The 22579-nt window shown below is 41.7% G+C and overlaps 1 protein-coding gene across 3 annotated transcripts in view; it reads right to left on the bottom strand.

Moving 5' to 3' along the window:
• The window catches only part of TOP1 (DNA topoisomerase I), a 68056-nt gene that overhangs the window by 6000 nt on the left and 39477 nt on the right, over positions 1–22579 (bottom strand). For all 3 annotated transcript variants that reach the window (XM_086622731.1, XM_086622732.1, XM_086622730.1), the window contains 12 exons: positions 20767–20893; positions 20140–20195; positions 17047–17142; positions 15704–15779; positions 14581–14678; positions 10492–10607; positions 7061–7182; positions 6220–6342; positions 4575–4762; positions 3789–3933; positions 2571–2714; positions 1224–1409 (listed from right to left, as the gene is read on the bottom strand). In XM_086622731.1, the coding sequence (XP_086478857.1) occupies positions 1224–1409; positions 2571–2714; positions 3789–3933; positions 4575–4762; positions 6220–6342; positions 7061–7182; positions 10492–10607; positions 14581–14678; positions 15704–15779; positions 17047–17142; positions 20140–20195; positions 20767–20893 (1477 nt within the window). The remainder of the gene's footprint in view (positions 1–1223; positions 1410–2570; positions 2715–3788; positions 3934–4574; positions 4763–6219; positions 6343–7060; positions 7183–10491; positions 10608–14580; positions 14679–15703; positions 15780–17046; positions 17143–20139; positions 20196–20766; positions 20894–22579) is intronic.

Here is a 22579-nt window from a genome sequence, read left to right as displayed (position 1 = left end):
ACAGTTCCATCCCAAACACGTCTCATTGGGGTAGAGAGAATAATCAAAGCATCTCTAATTACACAGAGACCACAAATCTCAACTCTGTGTGCTCCAAAACCCCAGTTCCCAGCTTCTCAACACCACACATTCTTCTTCTATAGACACTTAATATACGAAGATTTCTAGTTCCACAATAATCAGTTCCCCATTGTAAGCACTACAGAAGAGACACCAAGAGATATCAACACCAGTACATTTAAACAGGAAAAATGTTTTCTTCGTTAAACAAGGAAGTAAGAATTCCAGCACATGCTCATTTCTATAGCACCCAGAGTTGGTTTTTTTTGTTTGTTTGTTGTTTTTTTTTTTCAGTTATTTTATTCTCCAAGAGGACAGCATTTACTGCCAATTGTTGTTACAATTACTGCAGTATTATACAGGCAGTATCTAACATACTGGGGTGACTGAAGAGCTGTGGGTCAGATGCAAAGCTGTTACACACACAAAACCAAAAGTCTTTTTGAGTAGTGCCCTCTAGGTTCACACTGCTGGATGGGGATTTATTGGGGAATGAGGTCAAGATCACAGCAGATTTGAAATTGGTGGATGACAAAGAAATGAGGGAATTAACAATGCCTAGAAAAGAAGTCTTGGTTGCTGCATGCACAAGTTCATAAGTGTATGCAGTATGTATACAGGAGTATCAGTGCACCTACTCTGTATGCTTTGGAGCACCCATGATCAAGACCTACTTCCATGAGGGCTCAGCTCCAAAATGAACAAAACCACCGTGACAGAGAAGCTAGCATCATGAAAGCCTGAGTTCAACTGCTACTCTAACAGTCAATCCCGGCACTGTATTTCAGAATATTTTATGCTATTACTGGTCATACGGGCCTAGAATTCTACTATCTACAGGTGACAAAGCCAATTCTGCCGACCAGAATGAGACTCAAACTCAACTAACGTAGCTGTTACAGTTATGTTATGCCAACTCTTGACACTGAGAGCACAGGGAAGAGCAGTAAGATGTTTTAAGTATCTCATCTGCTGGGTTATGTCACACCTCCAGCAGGCTTACGTTCCATGGCACTGGCAATAAAAATGGAAGAACATTAACTGACTTATTTTCTGGCTAGGTATCTGCCCAGTGACGAAGCACCCACTTATTGCCACCAAAACTGTGTTGACCTCATTTTTGTATAGTTCTGTCTGTGTATGTGCTTGTGGAGATGCCTTACCCTCTTCTCAACAGGGACTTTGTTGTAGTATCGGATGGAGTCTTTTCCGAGGAAGTCGAACTCAACCACGTATTCCTGGCCATCCAGTTCAGGATGCAGCTTGATGTGTTCTACTCTCAGAGAGCAGCAGCCCACGGTGTCAGCTGTCTCTCCTTCTTCTTTTTCATTACCAGCTCTCAGGGCAAGCTACATTTGTATCAAGACAATAGAGGTAAGCATTTCAAACCATCCCATAGATGATGGAAACTTTCAGACACTGGCCTAGAATCAGTAGTGTCCATATAAAAGAAAGGGAGAAAATGCATGAGTGGATAAAATTGACTCTTACAAAATTCTAATAAAAACCGTCTCAAGTTCTCTTTAAATCTGTTTTAAATAACCCTACACTAAAGCCACGAATCTACCAATCTACCAGAATACCTCAATTTTTTTTTTTAAGAGAAATTTAAAGCAAGATGTTTTACCAACTTTCTCTCATTAACTCAAACTGTGAGATATTTATGACTAATGGAAATCCTTTTCAAAACATTTGTCATTTTTTAAAAATCAAATTGACTTCCACGGGAACTCAACCTGATACAAAGTAATAAAGTTCAGTTCTTCGTCTTCTATGATCCTACCTCTTCACTGCATGCTAAATAAACACACTTTAAGTAGCATACAGGACGCTGAGTTATATAAATAATCTAAAGGCTACATTTGGCTGCATAAAAGATGTGTTTTAACAGTACTGGCTAAACTAATTTCTAATTTTTGAAAAAACCTTCAGCGTTCATATGAAACCACAATTGTTCAAATTTCTCTGGTTTACACCAAACCGTTTTGATCAGAACCTGTTGATTTAGTTAGTCAAGACACCACAAACCAGTAGGGCAACAGCTGTCTGGGAACTGGTTTTAAGTAGCTCTAAATGTATCAATACAACTGCAGTTTTCTTTATGCTGTGGTGAAAAAATTAGCATAATTATGAAACCTCATGACTGTGACCTCAAATTAAAGAGGTGACAAACCAACAGAAATTCCCAGCAGGAAAACTGAAACAGCTGAAGACAAAAGGCCCACACAAACTTCCTAGTAATCCAACTGGGCGATTCTGGAACCAGGCTGTGAATTTTGCCTGAACTAAAACAATGCTGCCTGAAATAGCTGTGTTCAGTACAATAGTTTATTGCTCTGGATTCCAGGTAATGGGAAGGAAAAGGAGACGGGAGCCTGACAACAAGGAAATCTCAGGATATCTCAGTAACTGGGCTCAAATCTGCCTTAGGAATGAACAGACCCGCAGCATTCCTGAGTGTTTCCAGCAGGATGGGAAAGGTAAGAGGAGTGTGGGGGAACCAGCCTTACTTTATCAATGAAGTACAGCGCCACGGCTCTCTGCCGTACTTTCATCTCTTTGGATTTCCAGTCTTCTCGATATTGATTTCGGATTTTGTCTACGCACTTCTTCAACCTCCGAGCTGTCTCATACTTCTGCCAGTCCTTCTCACCCTGCAGAGAAAGTTGGAATAGAGTCAGCGTCAGAAAGCAGGCAAAGGACCAGTTCCAATCTGCACCTCAAGGCTTTGCAAGTCTGCGTGTGGCAAATGGCCTCACTGTACAAAAACACTGTCGTTTTGCTGCTGAACAGCTCAGCTTTAAATTATGCTGCTGTGCAGCTGTAGGTAATTCAGATTTCCATGATATTAAACGCTTCCACGGAAGCAACTACAAAGACACAAAAGACATGATGTCTTCCATGCTTCTCAACACAGAAATGGTTTCCTCTGCTTTATTCAGATGACACTTATGTTCTTTCAGCTGTGTAATTAAACACCCATAAAATGTAAAAGCAACATCAACAGTTCATCATCATTATTACATATTCAAGCCATGGCAAAAAGAGGGCATGAATTCACAAGGAATAGAGATTTTTCCCTACGCTTGTAGGACAAACTCCTTGTTTCCAATCCAGGAAAAAAAAAAATCTCTTAAAAAAGACTTTATGAGGAGAACTTAAATCCTACTCCTGAAACTGAAGGATACTTATCTTTCTACAGGTTTATCACTGCTTTTATGAAATTGATCTGTTGACTTATTTGCTCCCACGGCAGGGTTTGTTTTCCTTCTGTCATGAGCTCCTTATCAGCCTTCTCAGCCAGTAGCCTGGCCGTGTTTTTGATTTTACAATTGACTAATTAAGTAACCCATGGTTAGAACTTCACTACATGATTGGGCAGGGGAAGTCAGGGCAAAAGCAGGTAAAATATCCACCAGAGCAAGTCTGTTCTTGGATAAATAGCTTCCTATTAGGTTAACACAGAGTGAAAGATTCCTACTAGGAATGACAAAATGAGGCTTTTCAATAGACATTTTCCAGATTTCATCTGCTCTCCTGTGCAGCAATTGTATTCTTTGTTTCCAAGAGGAACAGAAGCACAGAAGCTTTCCTGTGTTTTTCATTCAATGTAGGATGAAATAGCAAGACAGCTTTACTTCCTATCTCTCTCCTAGCCAACAGCTACATTTGCTTCTTGTAGACATGACCAGTAAGATTTATTTTTTTTTTTTAAACTGGATCTTTACCTTAATTCTTGAGCTCGGGTTCAACATGATGTATTTGATAGAGCCTTGGATGTTCTCAGTCCATGACACCAGCCAGGTAACCTTGTTATCATGCCGGACCTCCTTCCATTTGTGTCCTGGTGGAGGGGGAGGGATCTTGGAATCCCTGCAGAGAATTACAAAACAGCAAATAAAAACTATTTAAAGAGACTTCCACAGCATCAAAATAGACAAGGTAACGAACATGATCACACAAAGAAAGCACAGGGTAAGAAACTGAGGCAACATAACGACATGTTTCCACAAGCAGGAGATCAAGCGAATCAAAATGAACAAAGATCAGAAACGTAACTGCTATCGATATGTATCTGCTGAAGAATTATACTATAGGTGGGAACACACATTGCTAGGACCAGCTGTGATTTGTGGACACTGCAATAGCGCAGACACTTCTCATGACAAGACTGAAGAGAAGCCCACCAAACCTTAGCCTTCAACATCACGGAAGACAAAGTAGGGCAACCTACCTAGAATCAAATAAATTTCTGGCAGTACTAGCAGGAAAGACTGTTTAAGCAGATGTAGGCCGTAGGCATGAGGAAGAAAATATGTTGACAAAGTTCTACATGAAACCCAAGATGGCCTTGTTCAGTCTTTGCTTGTATGACTCAGTTTCTTATCCATATAAAAGTAAAATAAGCAGCATGCATATTTCTACATGCTTGAATATCAACCTATATAGGATTTTAAAAAAGAAGCTATACTAGCTAGAAAGCAAAGCCAAGGTGTGAAGCATTCAGTGCTCACTTGCTGCAGTTAATGATGATATCTTCTGGCATGATGCGTCTCTTCAACATGCCCATTTTGGGATGGTTCCCACGACCTCGGAAGAGACCTGGGGGTTCAATCTTAAAGTTGGCAATCCTCTCCTTGTGGTTGTCCATAACGCAGTAACCATATTCCTTCAATAGCCGCTCATTCTCCTCTTTGATTTTCTGGAAAAAGCCAAAAGCAAGGATGATATGGTATACCCAGCACCACACACACCTCCAAGTGCTAAGGCTTAAAAAAATTTTGATATTTGCACCATACTAATGCTGAAGACTGAACTCAAAACCAGATCCCCATGATGCTAAGTGCTGTATAAACACACAGAGCAGCAGACTGTCCAGAAAAGCATTTATAAAACGCATGCAGCACAAACCAGAAAAAGGGCAAGAATGTGTGAAAACTCTCTTAAAACTTGCATTTGAGTGAAACAGATTAGGGCTGGTGAAGACAGTTACAGTTTTGCCACAATAGAGGCACTGACCTCTACCTACATACCACAGATACAAGGGCAGCCCCAGCACAGTGCTGCTGCTTTATAGTCTATATGCAGCATTTGACACCCACTGGACTTTACATCTTGTTGTTTATGAATAAAACCCAGACTTGTGTTTGAGCTCAACATTGGAAAGCAGGCAGAGGAATGTCTCCAGTCTGCCACATGTCAAGTCTGTGTCAGCAAATGGTCTCACAAGCAGAACACAATCTCCCAAGTAAAAATGTGCTGAGATTTCACTGCATACTTCTGTGCTTGAACTCTTAATTATACGGAAGGAAAATAAAAACACTGCAGCCCAAAATAAAACATCTGACCCACAGACAGCACTGGTGCGCCAGCTGAGAAACCAACAGAAAAAGCCACTTCTGCTCCACTGTAATAGCTACCATGGATGGAAACTGAGAAGGGCTCACCCACTGGTTTATCAAATGGAAACAGCAGTAAGACATGGGCTCTCTATTTCGGTGGGACCCTTCTGACCCCAAATGCCATAATTCCAAGCTACCAAGCCCCTGACTTAAAGGACAATACTATAGCATTGCAAGAGATCAACTGAGAACTTGGGGCAAGTTTCCTGCTTCCATTGCAGTAAGTCTCAGTCATCTAAAAACTATTTAATTCTCTCCCCACAAGACATTGTAGCTATGCTACTGGAAAATAAAATTTGCTTTTTATTCAGTAAACTTCATTACCTGTTATTTAAGATTTGTTCTCTCATTTTATTCACTAATGTCATTGCTGCAACCCTGCTACCATCCCTAATTTTGCCCTCCAAATCCAAGGAGCTTCTGAAATGAAAAAGCTATCCTTAACTGAGTATCCACTGCTCGTTATTGGCCATGGACCAAGGCTCCCATGGAGGCAGCATCTCTGATTCTCTTTATTTACTCAAGCGGGATCAGGTTCCTTAGCTCTATCATTATCATTTTAAGATTCAGCTGTACACACAGTGCTTTGCCCTACCTGAGCTGCACAGTAAATATTCCTACAGTTAACATGAAAGTAGTAATTTGAAAGCTAGTAAACACTGACCTATAAATGACAAGGCAGGCAGAGGAATGATTACACAAAGATGTTTACAAGCCAACTAAGAATCAAGAAGTGTCCTAGAATTCCCTCTGGTACCTGTTTCTCCTCCTTGGACATCTGTTTCCTAGCTTCCGTCTGAGCTTTGAAATACTGGCTCATGTGGGTGAAGTCACACTTGCTGAGGTTGGTGATAGTGCTCTTCTCTTCAGAGGTCATTTCCTTGCAGAAAGGAAGAAAAAAAAGTGCCTGAAGTTTTCATACATAGTTAAGTTTTTATGCACAGTAGAGCATGAAAACAGGCAGTTTAAACAAGAACAAGAGACAGATTCTCACAATAAACCCCCAAGAATCCCCAAATTCTTGCACATGCTGACTCCAGCTAAGGTCAAAGAAAAAAGAACAAGAAGCTGAGCATACGGAGTGCTAGCCTTCCAGTGGCCTGATCTTTGAGAGTGCTAGGCAATGCTGTACCACCTCCCAAAGCATTCTCACACTGAGCAGTGACTGGGACTGTTGAGGGATAGGGAGAAAAATCCAGTAACCCATCTAGGAAAACTGATCAACTGTTCTAAAGGTTCTGTCTTACGGCTGATGACTTAAGTTTATAGAGTTTTGGGTCTTTGCAAGGGGTTTCTTTCTAATATAAAGTTGGATCTTCAACAAGGCATGCAACACTCTGATCAACCATACCCCATCATGCTATAACAAGAAAATTTGATTGGAAGAATTCTGACTTTGTTGGTTTAGAAAGGTATTTATGACAGGGTCCTTCCTGGTGAAACTGCAGGATAAACTGGAAACTTCACAGCTATGATCTGCGTTTAGTTGTCCCAAGCTAACTTTCCTATGCATGGAACAGTAGCCCCTTTTCACTGCCCTGTGCTGAGGAGACACTAGCCATGCCCGCAGTCATTGCAGCCCAGGACTACACACATACCTTTCTCCAGTCTTTGAAAAAGTTTTTCCTGAAGATCTCCTTTGTAGTGTACTCATGGTCAAGCATTTTTGCAAAGAATGTGGCAACTTCTTCTGCTTTGGTACTCAGCTTCATAACTTTACCTACAAAGAAAGGTTTTCTTTTTAAAGAAAATGGTAAACAGGAATTGAAGCCAGAAAGAGGCCACAGTAACTACCTTTTAAAGGACACTATATTTTTACCACAGAGAAGTTTTTCTTAAAAGTGTTACATAGTACAGCAAATTGGATGGACAAAGGAAACAGAGGAGCACAATTGTTTGACTTTCATCATAAACATTTTGAAAAAAGTTTCCTCTGGAATCTAAACATTAAAAAAAGCAATAGCAATCTGATGCGAGACAGGTCTGAGATACACAGGGCAGGAAGGGGAAAAGGCCTCCTGCAGGAAACCCTATGCTGAGACACCCCAGTGGTGTGTACGCTCCTGGGGAGATACGGCTGTTTGAAGTGAAAGAGGCAAGGGATTTTATTAAATTTCATGTTCCAGCACGCAGACATATGGGAAATACAGTCTCTGTATTTCTTTTCTACCCAGAGAGGGACGCTGCTTTGGAACACCCCTCCTAGCCTTCAGCTGTCTCTAGGCAGGAAGCGTCCCTTCTAGGTACATGCCACAAACAGGCTGGAAAGTGGTGCCAAATAGTTAGCTTCCCTTCATTGCAGGAAAACGTGTCAGGATTCTGCTAAACGTTCCCTCTGCCATGGAAATGCCCTGCTGTGTCTCCGAGTCAGGCTCAAAAGCTGGTCATTTTTAAGAAAGACTGGGCTTTCAGTGAACAGAGAGGTCACATTTCAGCTTATCTGCAAGACTGCAGTACAAGGTGCAACTGCTGCAAGGGAAGACTTCAAAACACAAAGGAAAAGAGGCTGCTGCAACCCTGAAGCTGTGGATTTAACATCTAACATTCCTATCGAGCGTCTTTTTGGTCCAGATTGCATTCCTGATGACACGTGAGGTGCCAGTGATCCCTGTGAAGGACTTTGCATGCGGCTCACATCTCCAGCTAGCTGCAAGAAACATTTAAAGTCCCAATGGGGTGGCAGACAGTCAACACCTGTGGATTTTTTTAATGACCATTTTACTGCACAAAAGTCAATACAAGAAACATTACTGTTGATTCCATGCTCTTGGAAAAAAACCCACGCTTTTGATTTACTACATGTTTTAAAAAGTTGCGTCACCTCTAAAATTAAACCATGGGAGTCATCTATAAAGCCTTAAGATCTATAAACCCTTGTAAACTAGGACTTAGCAAAAGGTCCTCTGACGATCTGAAAATATTCCACAATTAAATTAAACCAACAGTAAGTCTGCCAACTTTCAAGCTGCAACCTAAAATACAGCATTTGTTTGCTTATAACAGGAAATGGGGGAAGGGAGAGACAGCAAGGGAAACGTTTTTTCCAGGCTGCGAGTCTAGCTTAAAAGAGGCTATCAAGTTAGTAACAGGTTACAGGGCTAAAACGACTGATATTTTTCCCAAATTGCTGAAGGCTTAGTCACCTTTATCTAATCACTTTAGAATATATTTCATTGGACTTAATTCCCTCTTTTTTACAAAGGTTTGAAAAGGGTCTCAGTGACAGGGCTGGAAAGAAAAAAAAAACAAGCATATTTATTCCAGAGCTGTGAATATTAGTTACCTGACTTAAAAACTGAAAACCAGAGAGCAACTAGGGGAACATAACGAAGAGAAGAACCACATGGCCATGACTGAAATGCAACTGCCACCATCTACACTCTTACCTTGCCCCATCTACAGAAAACACGAGTTCGAGCCACCTCTATGGTATGAACAGCAGCTCGTTGGCCCACAGTCACGTGGAGTCAAGCCCTAAAAGCTGGTTTCAGCGTTACAGGCTCCTTTCCCCAGGCCTGGTGCTGCGAGCACTAACAACAGCTCCAGCAGTCATTATGCCAGAGGAAAACAGGCAACCTCACCACAACGCAATCACCAGGCGAGGGACAGATTCCTCCAGCGAGAGCCTGCAGCCTGGCAGCTGGCTGGCCAGCCACAGCGTGATTATTGGACTCTACAAATCATCCCAGGATCATCTTGGAATTAGACAATGCCTTGTGAGCACAGACAGTGGCTCTCAGCAGCTGCTGCGTAAATCAGATATCTGATTTTTCACCTAGCTTCTCAAGGAAGACTTATGTGATTGCTTTTTTTGCCAGACCCACCTGACAACCCCGTAACTGTTGAGCTTATTGATGAATTTCTGCCATGACAGAGACAGAGGTTGCAAAAATCCCTGCACTTCCTAGAGGTTTCATTAAACAGATGGCTAGATAGGAGAGGAGCTTATTGCTGCCTTCACTGAAGGAACAGCTACAACTGCAATTTGACCCTCCCTTTCTCTAGACAGCAGGAGAGATATCATACATTCTTCAATGGAGGAAAAAAAGGTCCAACTTTGTATCAAGTTTTTATCAAACTTTAAGATAGAATTTGTAGACATCACTGATCACTGTGCTACTGCTTGGGGACAGCCTTCAATAAGATGCAATATGTTTATTCCACTTCATTATTGCTGAAAATGAATGCCACCTATTTCTCAGTATTTAAAACCAGTGTCATGTCATATGAAAACAGCACGTTGCTCCTGGAAGAGTTCCATGCACAGATGTCCCCTTCACCAAAAACTATGTTTTCATCCATTCAAATGCCTCCCACTTAATTCAGTCCTGGGTTAATTTGATCCTTCATTTAACATGATCACAGGACTAAAAGGAAACACACGGGTCATCAAGTCTGGTCTCCAGCGGGCATCACATCATATAATCCCTTCCACATGAGCCTCCAACAACCAGTCAGCCCAGCACATTAGAATCCCACATCAATTAGTTCTACCACACACAATGGTTAGCAAGTGGGACCATGACTTACACCAGAGGGCTATGTCCTTGAGGCCAGAGTCATCCCATGCATTCCTACAAGATCCTAATCATCTGTATCAACATTCAATTGTCTTTCATTCTGCTCATAAACTGCATCACAGATGATGGAAGTTGCAATTCTTAAGGTTAAAGAAAACAGAGCAAGCCTAAAGGTGACCAGTGATGAAGCAGCTACAAGTATGTACTCCACTGGTTATACACTGCTACTCTCGGGCATAAAACACTCTCATACTGTCAAGTCACCTGAGAGATTCACCACTGTAACAGTGAGAACAAGTTCGTCTCTGTGACAACTTGGTTAGCAGAATTCAGCAGGCTGTTCCTTTATTTCTACAGACCCTTCCTTCACTTTGCCGTTGAGGAACCTCTTTTAAGCTAGCCACTAAAACAAACCCACCTCCTCATGTCTTCAGGCCCCGAAAGAACACCACACTACCCTGAGAATGTTTCTTTCTCTTCCCAGGAAATGGAAACACAGATTAACTCACCATCGTAATAAAACTTGACATTTTCAGGCAGAGGTTCATATGGTGGAGCAAATACAGGACCTTTGTGCTCTAGGAACTTCCATTTAATGCCTTCAGGGTAGCGCTCTTCTTCCCACCTTCAAGAGAGAAATATGAATCAATACAATTTTAAGCTCCTAATCTTCATGTTATTACTATGTGAGTCTAAGAGTATGCTAAAGAAAATCAACAAGCAATCATTGCTTTGCCAGGCATAGACCAAGCACAAATATTCAACGCACTGTTACCATTTATTTTCTTTTTTTTCCCCCCCTCTTTTTTCTTCTTTTTTTTTTCTTTTTTAAAAGCACAGACAGATCCATGAACAGAACACAGGTTATCTGATGACACCATAGTCCTCACTACCTTTTTTCACAAAAATCACACAGCTGAAAAAGCTTAGAACTCAAGAAAATGAAGAATTCACTCTTATAAAGCAGCTAGGATCATGCCAAATTAGAGTCAGCTGTGATCTAACATCAGGTCCAGGATGCCTGCTCAGCAAAGCTAAACAATTGTAGTACGTTACACAGCTGCTTTCAGATGTGGACAAGTATGGCATAAGGGCAGAGATGAAGAAACAGATGTTGACTTACGACTTAAATGAGAAAAAACCTGCTCAGATGAGAAAGACTGAAACCTGCTCTGTCATTTAAAATTCCTTCCAATTCTTTGGGTAAGAAAAACATACTTGAAGAAAAACAGAGTAGCACAGGAAAACTGCAAACTTGCCTTAAAGCACCTCTATAATAATATTCTGCAAACAATGCATTAGGTACCACGACACAGCAAGGTAGGCACCACCAACCCCACATTCCAACTGACCTCACAGGGTCAGCAATTCATTTACAAAGAAAAGGGGTCTCACCAGCCCAGTATCCTCCCCCCAGTTCCCAAGTCACTGATTCCACACTCCTCCCCTCCTCTCGACACTTTCATGACTACCGGAACACTACTGCTACATGCAGCTGGCATAGGATTCCCTGCTGAGAAAGGCTATTTTACCTTAGTGATTAATCAACTGGAAGACCATTAACCTGTCACAGCACTCAGTCTTTGAATTGCCCAGACAACTTTGCAAAGCAGCCATGACAATAAAAAAAAAGTTTAAGCTTCCCTCTAGTGTCAGCCCTATGGACTAGACCGATTCTGGGTGCAAAAGCAGCTGAGAGAAGAAGTGCATGTACTGCACGCACCTCAGGAATCGTGATGCACAAACACAGATCACTTCATCCTAACGAGATAACAGGGTCACTGTACAGAAGATAAGCACTGTATAGGGAAAAAAGAGCTGCTGCTACATGACGCTCAAAATGCTTCACTGGTGCCTGTACATCACTAATTTAGGAACCGTAATAACTGTATGGGACACATTGCTTTGCTCGAGTCAGAAAGGCACCATCTTGGACCACAGCACTAGACCTGACTACTTCTTATGAGAAGCACAGTAACATCTTCGAGAGCGAAGCACAATCCCAGCTAGCAGTACAAAACCTACATGTCAGATTTCAGTCCCTGGCTGAGAAGGCTTGCGTAAACTATGTTGATACAACAAACTAATATTGACATTTTAAGTCTAGATCCCAAATATTTACATTCCTAATGATTGTGATGGGGTTTTTTTAATTAATTAGAAGCTAGAAATCTAAATATTTTGTCAAACACAGGCCTAGGTTCTTCTACCCAGAAGCTCCTTCCAGCAAAATAAATCCGAATCATTTGCCTCTCCTCCCAGCCAGAAAAAGATTATCCTCTCTGACAATGAGTATTTTTATTCTGATAAGAAAAAATGAGGGGATTGTTCACAGTAGCTACTACTTTACAGGATAGGTTTGTCATTCTTGCTTTTCAGCCACAGCTTTTCAAGATTTATCACTCTTATTTACTTGATGAGAAATTCTGTTCCTCTACCCATTCTTATTCTTTTATAAAGGACACACGCAAAAGTATTAGTAGAAAGGTAGTTGTTTTAGACAGCTGAAGCACATTATGCCTTTGGGGAGGGCTACAAGGAAGCATGGGATCGATAGGGTGGTTTCTAAGCCCAAAGCTACCAGAAAAATTTGCCACAGAAAAAAATCACAAACCATTCCCAATCCCACCTTGACCTTCCTAAACATCATACATAAGCATTAAGACAAAAGGCAAAAGTAAGCCTCCTGAGGTTATCCAATTTTTCATCCTCCTTTGGTGTTAGACAAAGAAAGCACTACAGCAACACTGCCCAAGGTAGCTCCCGGTCCTAAAGCAACATCGTACAAATGATTTTGTGGGAGCAAGGAGAATGCTGCCTATTAGGAAAGCTGCCTTCTGATTTCAGCAGAAACTGTGCTAAGCAGTCATACAGGTTCCTTGACTAAATCGCTTACCAAACCTGTCCAAGAATGCCAGGGTGGCTCAGGAAGGCTGGAGAGGGTTTTTCAAGTGGAATGAAAATAGTAAAGATTCTTAGGGGAAAAAAAAAAAACAAACAACAAACCAGAATATACCTCAGGGATATCTTATTTCAAGGAAATGAACTTGCTGTACACAAGGTGGGACAAGTGCTCATAAGGTACACTTCTGGATCACATATTCTTCACACGCTGACCGGGTGTGAAAATGACCTCTGAAAGAGCTCCACATGGTGATGAACGAGGCCAATGCCTTGGGAATGTCTAGCATCAAGTATTCACATAGTGAGGATGAAAATGCTCAAGGCAGCAAGCACTTGAGGAAGCAGCCAAAAAAAAGATATCAGATATTCAGAAAATTGACTCAGATGGAACACAAAATGCCCTTAAGAGACACAACTGAAGTGCAAATGAAACCCTGTCCAGCAAAGACACACTATACAAAGCCGCAGATGGACGACAGGAGCATCAGCAGAAGGATGCAGTTACCTACTGCCAAATTTTGCAAAACGTGCTTTCCAAGGCAGTTTTCCTCAGCAGTAAGCACAAATCGCAGCGCTTAACACAGCTACCTGGGACTGTGCTGCCAAGGCAGGGGAAGGGACAACAGCCCAGCTTTCCAGTAAAGGTTCACTATTGAAGGATACAGAGTACAAGGGAGCTGTGATAACAGAATATTAAGTTAGACAGAACCATCAAGGGCAGCTGAGACAAAGCCAAAAACAACAGATCGTTAAGGCTTAAAGGACCTTCTACAGCTTCCTATTGCTTCACGTCCCTGTAGTTTGTTAACATCAAAGCACACTAAAAGTATGCTGTCAAAGGGACTGAGAAAAGTGGATTGCTCAGAAAAAAAAATATCAGGATAGTTTTGAGGAGGGGCCTGAATAACAAATTTCTAAGAGAGTTTACAAATATGAAAAAAATATGCAAGAGCTGATGTTCTGAGGAAGCTGTGACAACCAGAAAGAAATACACAAAGACTATAGACACTTCAGAAGAGGTGAATCAATAAGAGTGACAATAAAGGCATAAAAGACTGAACCTGAAAGGACTGAACAAGATTGCAAAGGCATTCCTCAACACTACAGATCTACTAAAAATAGCCAAATGATGTGGGAAAAGAAAACACTCATGGAAACAACATCCCCAAAAGACCATAAAAGTACATTATAGGAGTGCAGAAAACACACGTGCTTTTGAAAACTACATATGCATTAAACTGAGGGAAGTACTAAGGCCCAAACTTCAAAACATGTAAGTAACAGCTCCTCAAATCTAGCAATAACAATAGCTTAAATTACTGCTACTTAAAAAAATCCAGCGGGTTTCTTACACAGGGCACTACTGATGCAACACAGGCCTGTCTTCCAAATTAACCAAAAAGTTCAGATTTAAAAAAATTCTAAAAAAAAATTAGGAGTGAGTGAAAGCTCAAACAACTCCATAAAAACCAACCTTATTTCTTGTTTTAGGTATAACAAAAAACGTATTTCACTTCTGCTTCAGAGGAGGAACATAGCAAACGAGATATTACCAGAGAAATAAGCCAATTATTCAGAACAAATCCTCATGAATCAATAAAAGAGAAAGCCAGATGTGCTCACTCAGTGAGCAGGGGAGGTAACAGGGACAGTCCAGGTGCAGAGAGTAGCCTACATCATCCACAGATAGTTACCATTTCCATTTTTGCTCCTCTTCTTTTTTCGGCTTCTTTCTCTTGTCTGCTTCAGGGACCTTCTTATCTTTGCTCTTAGCTTTCTTTGCTTTGCTGTCCTGCAAAAAGAGCAAGAATCTGTTAGAAGCGACTGCATCTTCCCTCTCCCTGAAAAGGTGTTTAAAAGTCTCTTGGGATATATAAGTGTGACCACAAACAATTGAACTTCTGCAGCCTCACTACATAAACATGCTCTTAGATCATTCTATTAAGTCAAAGCCTGGTGATGGTCCCACTTAAAAAAAGCCAAATTCTTTTACTTTATTGGCACTTAAAAGCCAAATTCTTTTACTTTACACCTGGGACATGCTAAGTGCACGCACAGCCAGTTATTCTGCCTCACCTGACAAGCAGCAAGTCTGGGCCATAGCAACGTGATTGCCAAGTTACAGAAACACCTTCCTTGGCCTGCACTAGTGTATCTAGTCTGACAAATGCTGGAGAGCACGCTTACACCACTGTGAGGTGCCTTCTGGGAATGTACTGGCATATGCTCACTACAGAGACACCTTCATTGAAGGGAAGAATCAACCATGTTGTCAGGGGGTGCTTGCAACACGTGCCTCTCAAGGGTGCCTTTGCTAGATGTGGAGCACAGTTCATTAGTCTCAAGACATGGCTGACCTCTCTTTGCCAAGTCCCTCTCCAAAGAAATTTCCACCCTAGGCTCCACGTAAAAGCTTTATGTGTCTTCCTAGCTGCTAGTCTCAGTTTCATCTCCTCTGCTTCTGAACTGTGCTACATCTGTGCAATTACCAGATGTTAGTGAGGCTCCTCTACCCTCTGAGAGCTGCCTAACAGAAGGACTGTGAATCGCCTGGAACAGGCTGGAAGTTCAGGTCCTGGAGGCATCTTCTCCATCCATTGTTTTAAGAGTAGGAGAGAAAGTTTTCCTGACTTTTTTTATACATTATGGCTCGTGTAAGTTAACCTGCAACATAGGTGGGGAACTACCACATGCAGGTTTGTCACAGCCTGGCCCCTACCTCCTTCCCCTTGAATCAGATTCTCCCTGCTCTAGGTAAATCAGCATAAACTGTCAGCCTTGCTTGTCTTGATCACAGAAACTCATCTTTCACATTACCTCTTCTTCCTCTTGTTTCCTTTTCTTTGCTTTCTTGATGTCTTCTGTTTTGATTTTCTTGGGTTTGTAGTCAGCACTGTAAGAAGAAAAAGAGACTAGCTGATGAAAATAATTCTAGTACAAAAAATAAAGAGAAGTCAAAGTTCGCACGCACAAGTTCACAATATTTCTGGCATGTTTAGTTTCTAAAGAATGTAACTTTATGCCCCACTCTCTCAGAAGACTGAATAATTCCTATCCAGCAAAACAAGCCTACAAAACCCTAAAACCCATAAGCTATTACTGTGAATACCTCTCCACAAGTTTCAGACAGCTGAAGCAAAAAAAATCTTCCTTGATGAAGAATGAATCCAAAAGCCTTAGTGGCCACCCAGTGATTACACAGGAAGGGATAAATGGGGAAAAGGATAGTGGTGTGTTCTACCCCCAACTCCTTTTCCAGTCAGTCTGGGATCAGCCTACAAGGCTCAGTTTTCGCATCCCCCACTAGTTCAAACAATAGCAAAATTTACTACTGGCAAACACTTAATCTTTCCATTGCAGACATGAGATAGGAGGTCACAAAAACTTAACAGAAGGCAGCAAATGATTACACAAAAGAAAAGATGTCACACCCATCTCTCTTGGAAACTGAGAAATACCACACAGGCACAGAATGCCACTATTCCAACCCTTTAACTCCAAACTGCTCATAAGGTCATATTATCTGAAGATGGTGACAGATCACAGCGTGATGTAATTGGGCTTTTATTTTACTGGGTAGGTTGCTACATCAGGCAAACATCGTGTGTGTTTTTCTTTTGATTTAGAGACAAAAATCCTCAGCATAACCTACAACATATTAATACTCCAGGCGAATCATGCCAGGCAGTGCAGGCAAACCTCCCCGTCACTCCCAAACAGGCTGACAATGCATTTTTTCCCTCTTGTGCAGTCGTTTCCTCACTCAACAGACACCACTGTAGCCACTTAGCTAACTTTAATATCCTACTTGCTCAGATTTATGTTTTACAATCTTCATCCATGCCTTTTCTCTACCTACCTTCTGGGTGGTGGGGTTTTGTTGGTTTTTGTATGTTTGTTTGTTCTATTATTTACTAGCACTGCAGCATTTCACAGCACCATCTGCAGAAACAGGTGACGGTATTCTGCCTTGGACACCACAAATACTATCCCTGACCTGCTCAGAGAACTTGTAACAGCATAAGGAGTCTGGTCTCAGATCTCCAGTCACCCATCTGAACAAGTTTGTGCTGATGACCTCAAATCCAACCTGCTCCCTCAATGTTTTCTTTTTAAAACTTAAGGCAAACATCCAAGCCACCAGCACCCACATCACTTACTCATCATCTTCTCGAGGTCTCTTCAGGGGTTTGGAGTCCTCTTTAGGAGATGCATAAAACCCATCATCATCTGGTTCATCTTTAATACGTAGTGGACTACAAAAAGAAGCAAAGAAAGGTGGTTCTAACTTCAAATAGGAAGTTTAGCAACAACTCAGTTTTAAGAAACTGATCATCTGCAAAACAGGCATGTGTTCCAGTCCTGGAAGGTATTGTCATCTTAAAGACCCCAAAGACCTGAGGTGTGTCATTCTCTGAATATTCACAAGACAGCATAAGGAGAGAGTCTTTTCACATCTATGTATTTGCCATTTCTCAAGCAACATCATCATCAATTTCAACTGCTTAGATTTCACTTTGTTTCTTTGAGGTTTTGAGTAAAAACGACTGTATAGCTTCCAGCACCTTCAAATATACTTAAATGAAAACTGAAATGCATGGATATGTTTAGTCAAATGGAGGACATTATTCAGTTTCAACTCAGTATCCTTATTGAGGCTGATAAGAGAGAAAAAGATTATCAACTACACTAAGATTTGAAAGCTATTCCCTGAATCTTTTGCCAACTAAATGTTGAGACATGTGAAAACCAGAAAAGGAAAAAGATTTGGCAAAGTTAAACTGATCGGTCTCCTTTCACTGTCCAAACTGTGGGAAGCAAATAATCCCGTCCTTTTCAACAGACTGCAAATATTAAATTAGGCTCAATGTTTTCAGCCATAATGTCCCAAGACACCAATAAGAAGGAAAAAAAAAAAAAAAAGAAAAACAATGAGTGCAAGAGAAACTATCCCTTTAAACAAACTCATTGTTTCTAGATTTCACAGAAGCATTTCATGTATCTTCATAAAGAAAAAGATATCTCAAAGAGTCTGAAATTACATTTTGAAGCACTTAGTGCTGTTCCACCCAGGTAGAAAAAGTAACAGTGCCATCTTGGGCTTTCCTATTCATATGCAATCAGCAATTTGTATATCAAATTGACTCAGTTTCCGGGTCAACATGTGGATTTTGCAATTGGATCGAGTGGGAGGAAAAAAAGCAGCATTCTGCTTTGTAGATCACAGTCAGCAAGAGACGTTCTGGAGTCTTATTTTATCTGGCAATGTGTCCATGAAGCAGAACAAGGCAGTTTGCTCTTTTACAGCTGTAAAGCCACTGGCAAATGCAGCTCAGGGGAGACAGATAGGGGCTGCTGTAAGAAGCCATTTCTGTGGCATCGCCTGTGATTAACCAAGACACAAGTCTGCAGCATGGAGACAGTTGCAAAATGTCTATGGAAAAAGAAGAATTTGTCCCATTCCATTTATTCTCTCTTCCTGGCAAAGATCTAGAACTACTATTCATTAAGCTGCTAGGAATTTTATCTAGTCTATTTTAACACTTAAATATTTCACAACATTTTGTAACAGTGGGAAATGAAGTGTGATTATATTAAAAGAAAGGAGCCGTGTGACCAAGCTCAACCTTGACTTGCATTGTTCCCAAGACTGTAACATCGCTCATCATACTAAGTCTTCAGGAAGAAAATCAAAACCATCTGAGTGGGGACATTTTTCTCTGGTGAGTTTGTAAAAGAATATTTCAGCAGGAAAAAAAGAAAATAATTACTCTTAGCCAGCTTTTGGCCCTGAAGAAGCCACAATTGGGATGGCTCCTTCGGGCTTTCCTCAAACACACACACACAAAAGTGCTCTTGGACCTAAAGAGGACCTAGCTATCTTGATATGAGAACACCCAACGTCCCTGGCAAGATTAGCACATGCATGCAATTCTGCTGAATAGAGTTATTATTAACCGTCTCCTACACCATGGAACACCTCAACATCGTTGCTTTCTATTTGCAGTGTCCCTGCAAGGGCCTGGAGAGGGCGCCTCTTCCCTGTGCCAAGTGCAGCTACTCCGTTTGCATTCTTAAATAGTTAGAGTAAGAAAATGAAACCGATGGAACTCGTGTCAAGGGGACACATTCAAAATATGCAAAGAATAACTAACACTAACTAGACAAGTGTCTTCTGCCAACCTCTCTGCGTCCACAGAACATGGTGAGACTGGCAGGATTTTGTTGTTGTTTCAGTTTTTGGTTGTTTTGGTTTTTTAAGTGGATTCATAAAACTGGACATGTGACTGAAAGGTTTTCTTGACTAACAGATAAGAACATATGCATCCACCATACCACAGATCTCCAATAACTCAGTGGACCAGATTTATCACCTTAAAAATAACCAATAGCTGGATTTAAACAAATCACAAGAGATCTTAGCTGGTAAACTATTAAGTACTCTTCTTATCAATTACAGAATCACAGAATGGTTAGAGTTGGAACGGACCTCAAAGATCATCTAGTTCCAACCCCCCTGCCATGGGCAGGGAAACCCTCCACTACACCAGGTTGCCCAAAGCCTCATCCAACCTGGCCTTGAACACTTCCAGGGATGGGGCATCTACAACTTCTCTGGGCAACCTGTTCCAGTGCCTCACCACCCTCTGAGTGAAAAATTTCTTCCTTATATTCAGGTTTTTAAGAGGACTACTTAGTCATGACTGATACAACATTTAAGTCCAGGTGGCTCTGTTATTACCAGGAATTTAGTGGAGTAGGACACCTAAGCATTTTCTGAACATACTTCTGATTTTACACAAGCACCCTCCTTACTCGTCGCTCCTGTACAAAGGCTTTAGGCTGTAGTCACTCACAGAAGAGACGCCCAGAGGCAATCTGGACTGTCTCTACAAGGCCCTGTCCCCAGCAGACTGCCTGCAGAGCTCAAGTACCAATTTTACAACAGAGGTTCTTTCAACTCCAGCTACCAATGATTCCGTAGTTCAATCTGTCCTCGGCAGAATTCAACTATTTAACACTTGAACAAACTCAGCATGCGCAGGCAGATACCAGGTATTCAACAGCTCCCATCTCCAGTTACTAGGTGAGTAGATCCATTACCAATTCCCCTTACTGAGAAGAATATATAGTCTGAAGGGGCCAAAAGCGTTCCAATTTTTTCCCCAAGACCAAGCGAGAGAAGTCAAACACTGAGCACCTACGAAAAGTCAAACTGCTACTTTCTTCAGATCATAGACCTGATTTCTTACCTGGAGAAGCCATTTTCCTTTTCCTTCTTTATTTTCATATCACCAGATGCTTTCATCTGAAAAACGTAAAGAGTAGGAGCTGATTAGTACTGCCCAGAGCACCTTATGCTTTTCCAACATGCAACACGGGTGGGATGTTTAACTTGGAGAAGAAACCGAAGGGCACTGTGACTATATCTTCATCCCCTGTAGCCCTTAGTGACCTACACGACACACCAAAAAGGCAACATTTTCTGTAAGTCTTAATCAATTCAGCATTTACTGGTCCTCCAATTTCATCAATAGATGGGAGTTAAGGGTATAGTTTGTCCTTGCACGGAATGAATGTGATCTAACAGATCGTCTTCTCCCTTGTCTCTGAATCTAAGCTTGCCAAAGTGAAAAGTAATGGGAAAAAGCGTGGAGTCAGTGGAAACAGCTCCACAGTGGAACGGTTTCCATTCACAACACCTGCAGACAAAGTCCTTACAAGTTCATATCTAGCACTCCACTGGGCCAGTGTTTGGATAATTCTCTCCACGTTGACAAAAACTTGGAAGTATAAGCCACAACTAACCCACTGAGTTTGTACCATTCAGTAGCATAAACCAGAATCATCATCTTGTCTCTCCCACAAGAGACACCTACCTTCTCTTCCTTTCTCTTCTCCTTGTCTTTATCTTTGTGTTTGTCTTTGTGTTTCTCTGAGCTGCCATCTTTGTGTTTGGTTTTCTCCTTGTCTTTGTGTTTCTTTTCCGAGGAATCTTTGTGCTCACTGTAAGACAAAAGAGTATGTTTGCAGAGAGGAACACAAGATTTGACCAACACGGGCAACTTCCAACAGCAGAGAGTCACAGGTTTTGATCATTACAAACCCTACAAAATAAGGAATCACCTTAACAGGAAGATACACCACAGTCTCCTGTCACATATCGTCCATTCTCCTTGGGAGGAAGAGGAACAGGAGGGAAACATGCCACAAAACCACAACTGCCAAGCGCTCCACTTCAGGAAACCCCCCATCAGCCTGGATTGCTGAGGAAATCACAGCTGCTACACTTAAAGCTCAACACTTTGGGTTCAATTCTCACTGTTTCTGCTTTTCCTTTTTTCCTAGTCCACGTAAATGGTCACTGGAATAGAGCCGCCAGTCCCACCAATGCCCGTGTCAGCTTTTGCTCAGACAACAGTTTGTCAATGTAGCAGCTCTCATCCCTGGAACTTAAAGAGAAAAATCGCTGATCTCTATTATTCCCAAACAGATGGGAAAACCAGAGCAAACAGGATATGCGACGTCCTTGTGTTTATGCAAAGTCAAACAGAAACGGCAGGAATAACGCTGCAGTCCTCAGTTGGAGCTGTTCTGCCAATCGTGTCTCACCAGTGTGGTCAGCTCTGCTCGGCTGAGATGATCCTGCCAGGCTGGACGGGAACTCACCAAAGGTGTTTCCAAGCAAGAATCTGGTCTGCTACTACTCAGAGTCTGGTGCTATGGATAACAGCATTGAGAGTTTAACACTCAAAATTCCTTAGTCAGAACAGAGGAAAAATGCCCCAAAGGAGAATAAAAGAAATGTTTCTACCCTCTTCTGATTTCTGAGACATTTAGGTAAAATTGGATCACATTTCAAGACACATGGCTGTTTTAAAAGGAAATGAGTTTTCTCATGGAATGACTTGACCCTTGAAGCCAGAAAGCGAGGAAACGCTCTCAGGAGACTCACAATAGGAACTGCAAGAACTGGCTACAAGGACTGGCAGCACCGCTGCGGAAAGCCGAGCAGCAAGCCTGTCAATTCGACAGACCTTCACCACACATTTGTAAGTTGTGTGGACCCCCTGAGCTTAAGCAAGCCAAAGGCATGGTGGAAATCAGGCTCTCTTCTACTGGGCACGGTTAGACACCAAGCAAGCTGCCTTCCTCGTGCTGGCATTTCATGCTCCTCCTGTCTCAGCACTTGACTCCCATCACCGCTCCTCTCTGGGACACACTCCGCTTCTCCTTAGGACTACACAGTGTAACGCAGAGCTTTACTAGAAATAGGCAGCTTCCTTATTTCAGTTATTTCAACACTCAAGTGCCAGCCCAAACCAATCTGGGGGAACATAGTCCTGAAAAACAGCAAGTCCGGATGATAAGGTAAGAGTGTGATTTTTACAAATTGTATACGCTTCCAGTCTTCTTCCTATCATAAAAAACAGACTGCAAAAGAGATGGATGTTTGATGGATACAGAAAGCAAGCAGCATGTTAACCAGCTCCCATAAAGCTTGAATGTGATTAAGAGCAAGGCAACCACAGTCACAAATATGCCAGCCCACACTCAGCTGTAGAACTGCAGACTGAAGTCCAACGCGGAGAGTTTCAGAGCCTCACGTAACACTAGCACGAATGGCCCTGAACCTGCAAAAGGCCTAAATTATTCAAGCTCAGAGCAGCACACACTCCAATAAATACACAC

This window comes from Tauraco erythrolophus, chromosome 18 (assembly GCF_009769465.1).
Source record: "Tauraco erythrolophus isolate bTauEry1 chromosome 18, bTauEry1.pri, whole genome shotgun sequence".
Lineage (NCBI taxonomy): Eukaryota > Metazoa > Chordata > Aves > Musophagiformes > Musophagidae > Tauraco > Tauraco erythrolophus.
Note: the sequence above shows the minus strand (reverse complement) of the source record. Positions and strands in the feature narration are given on the sequence as shown.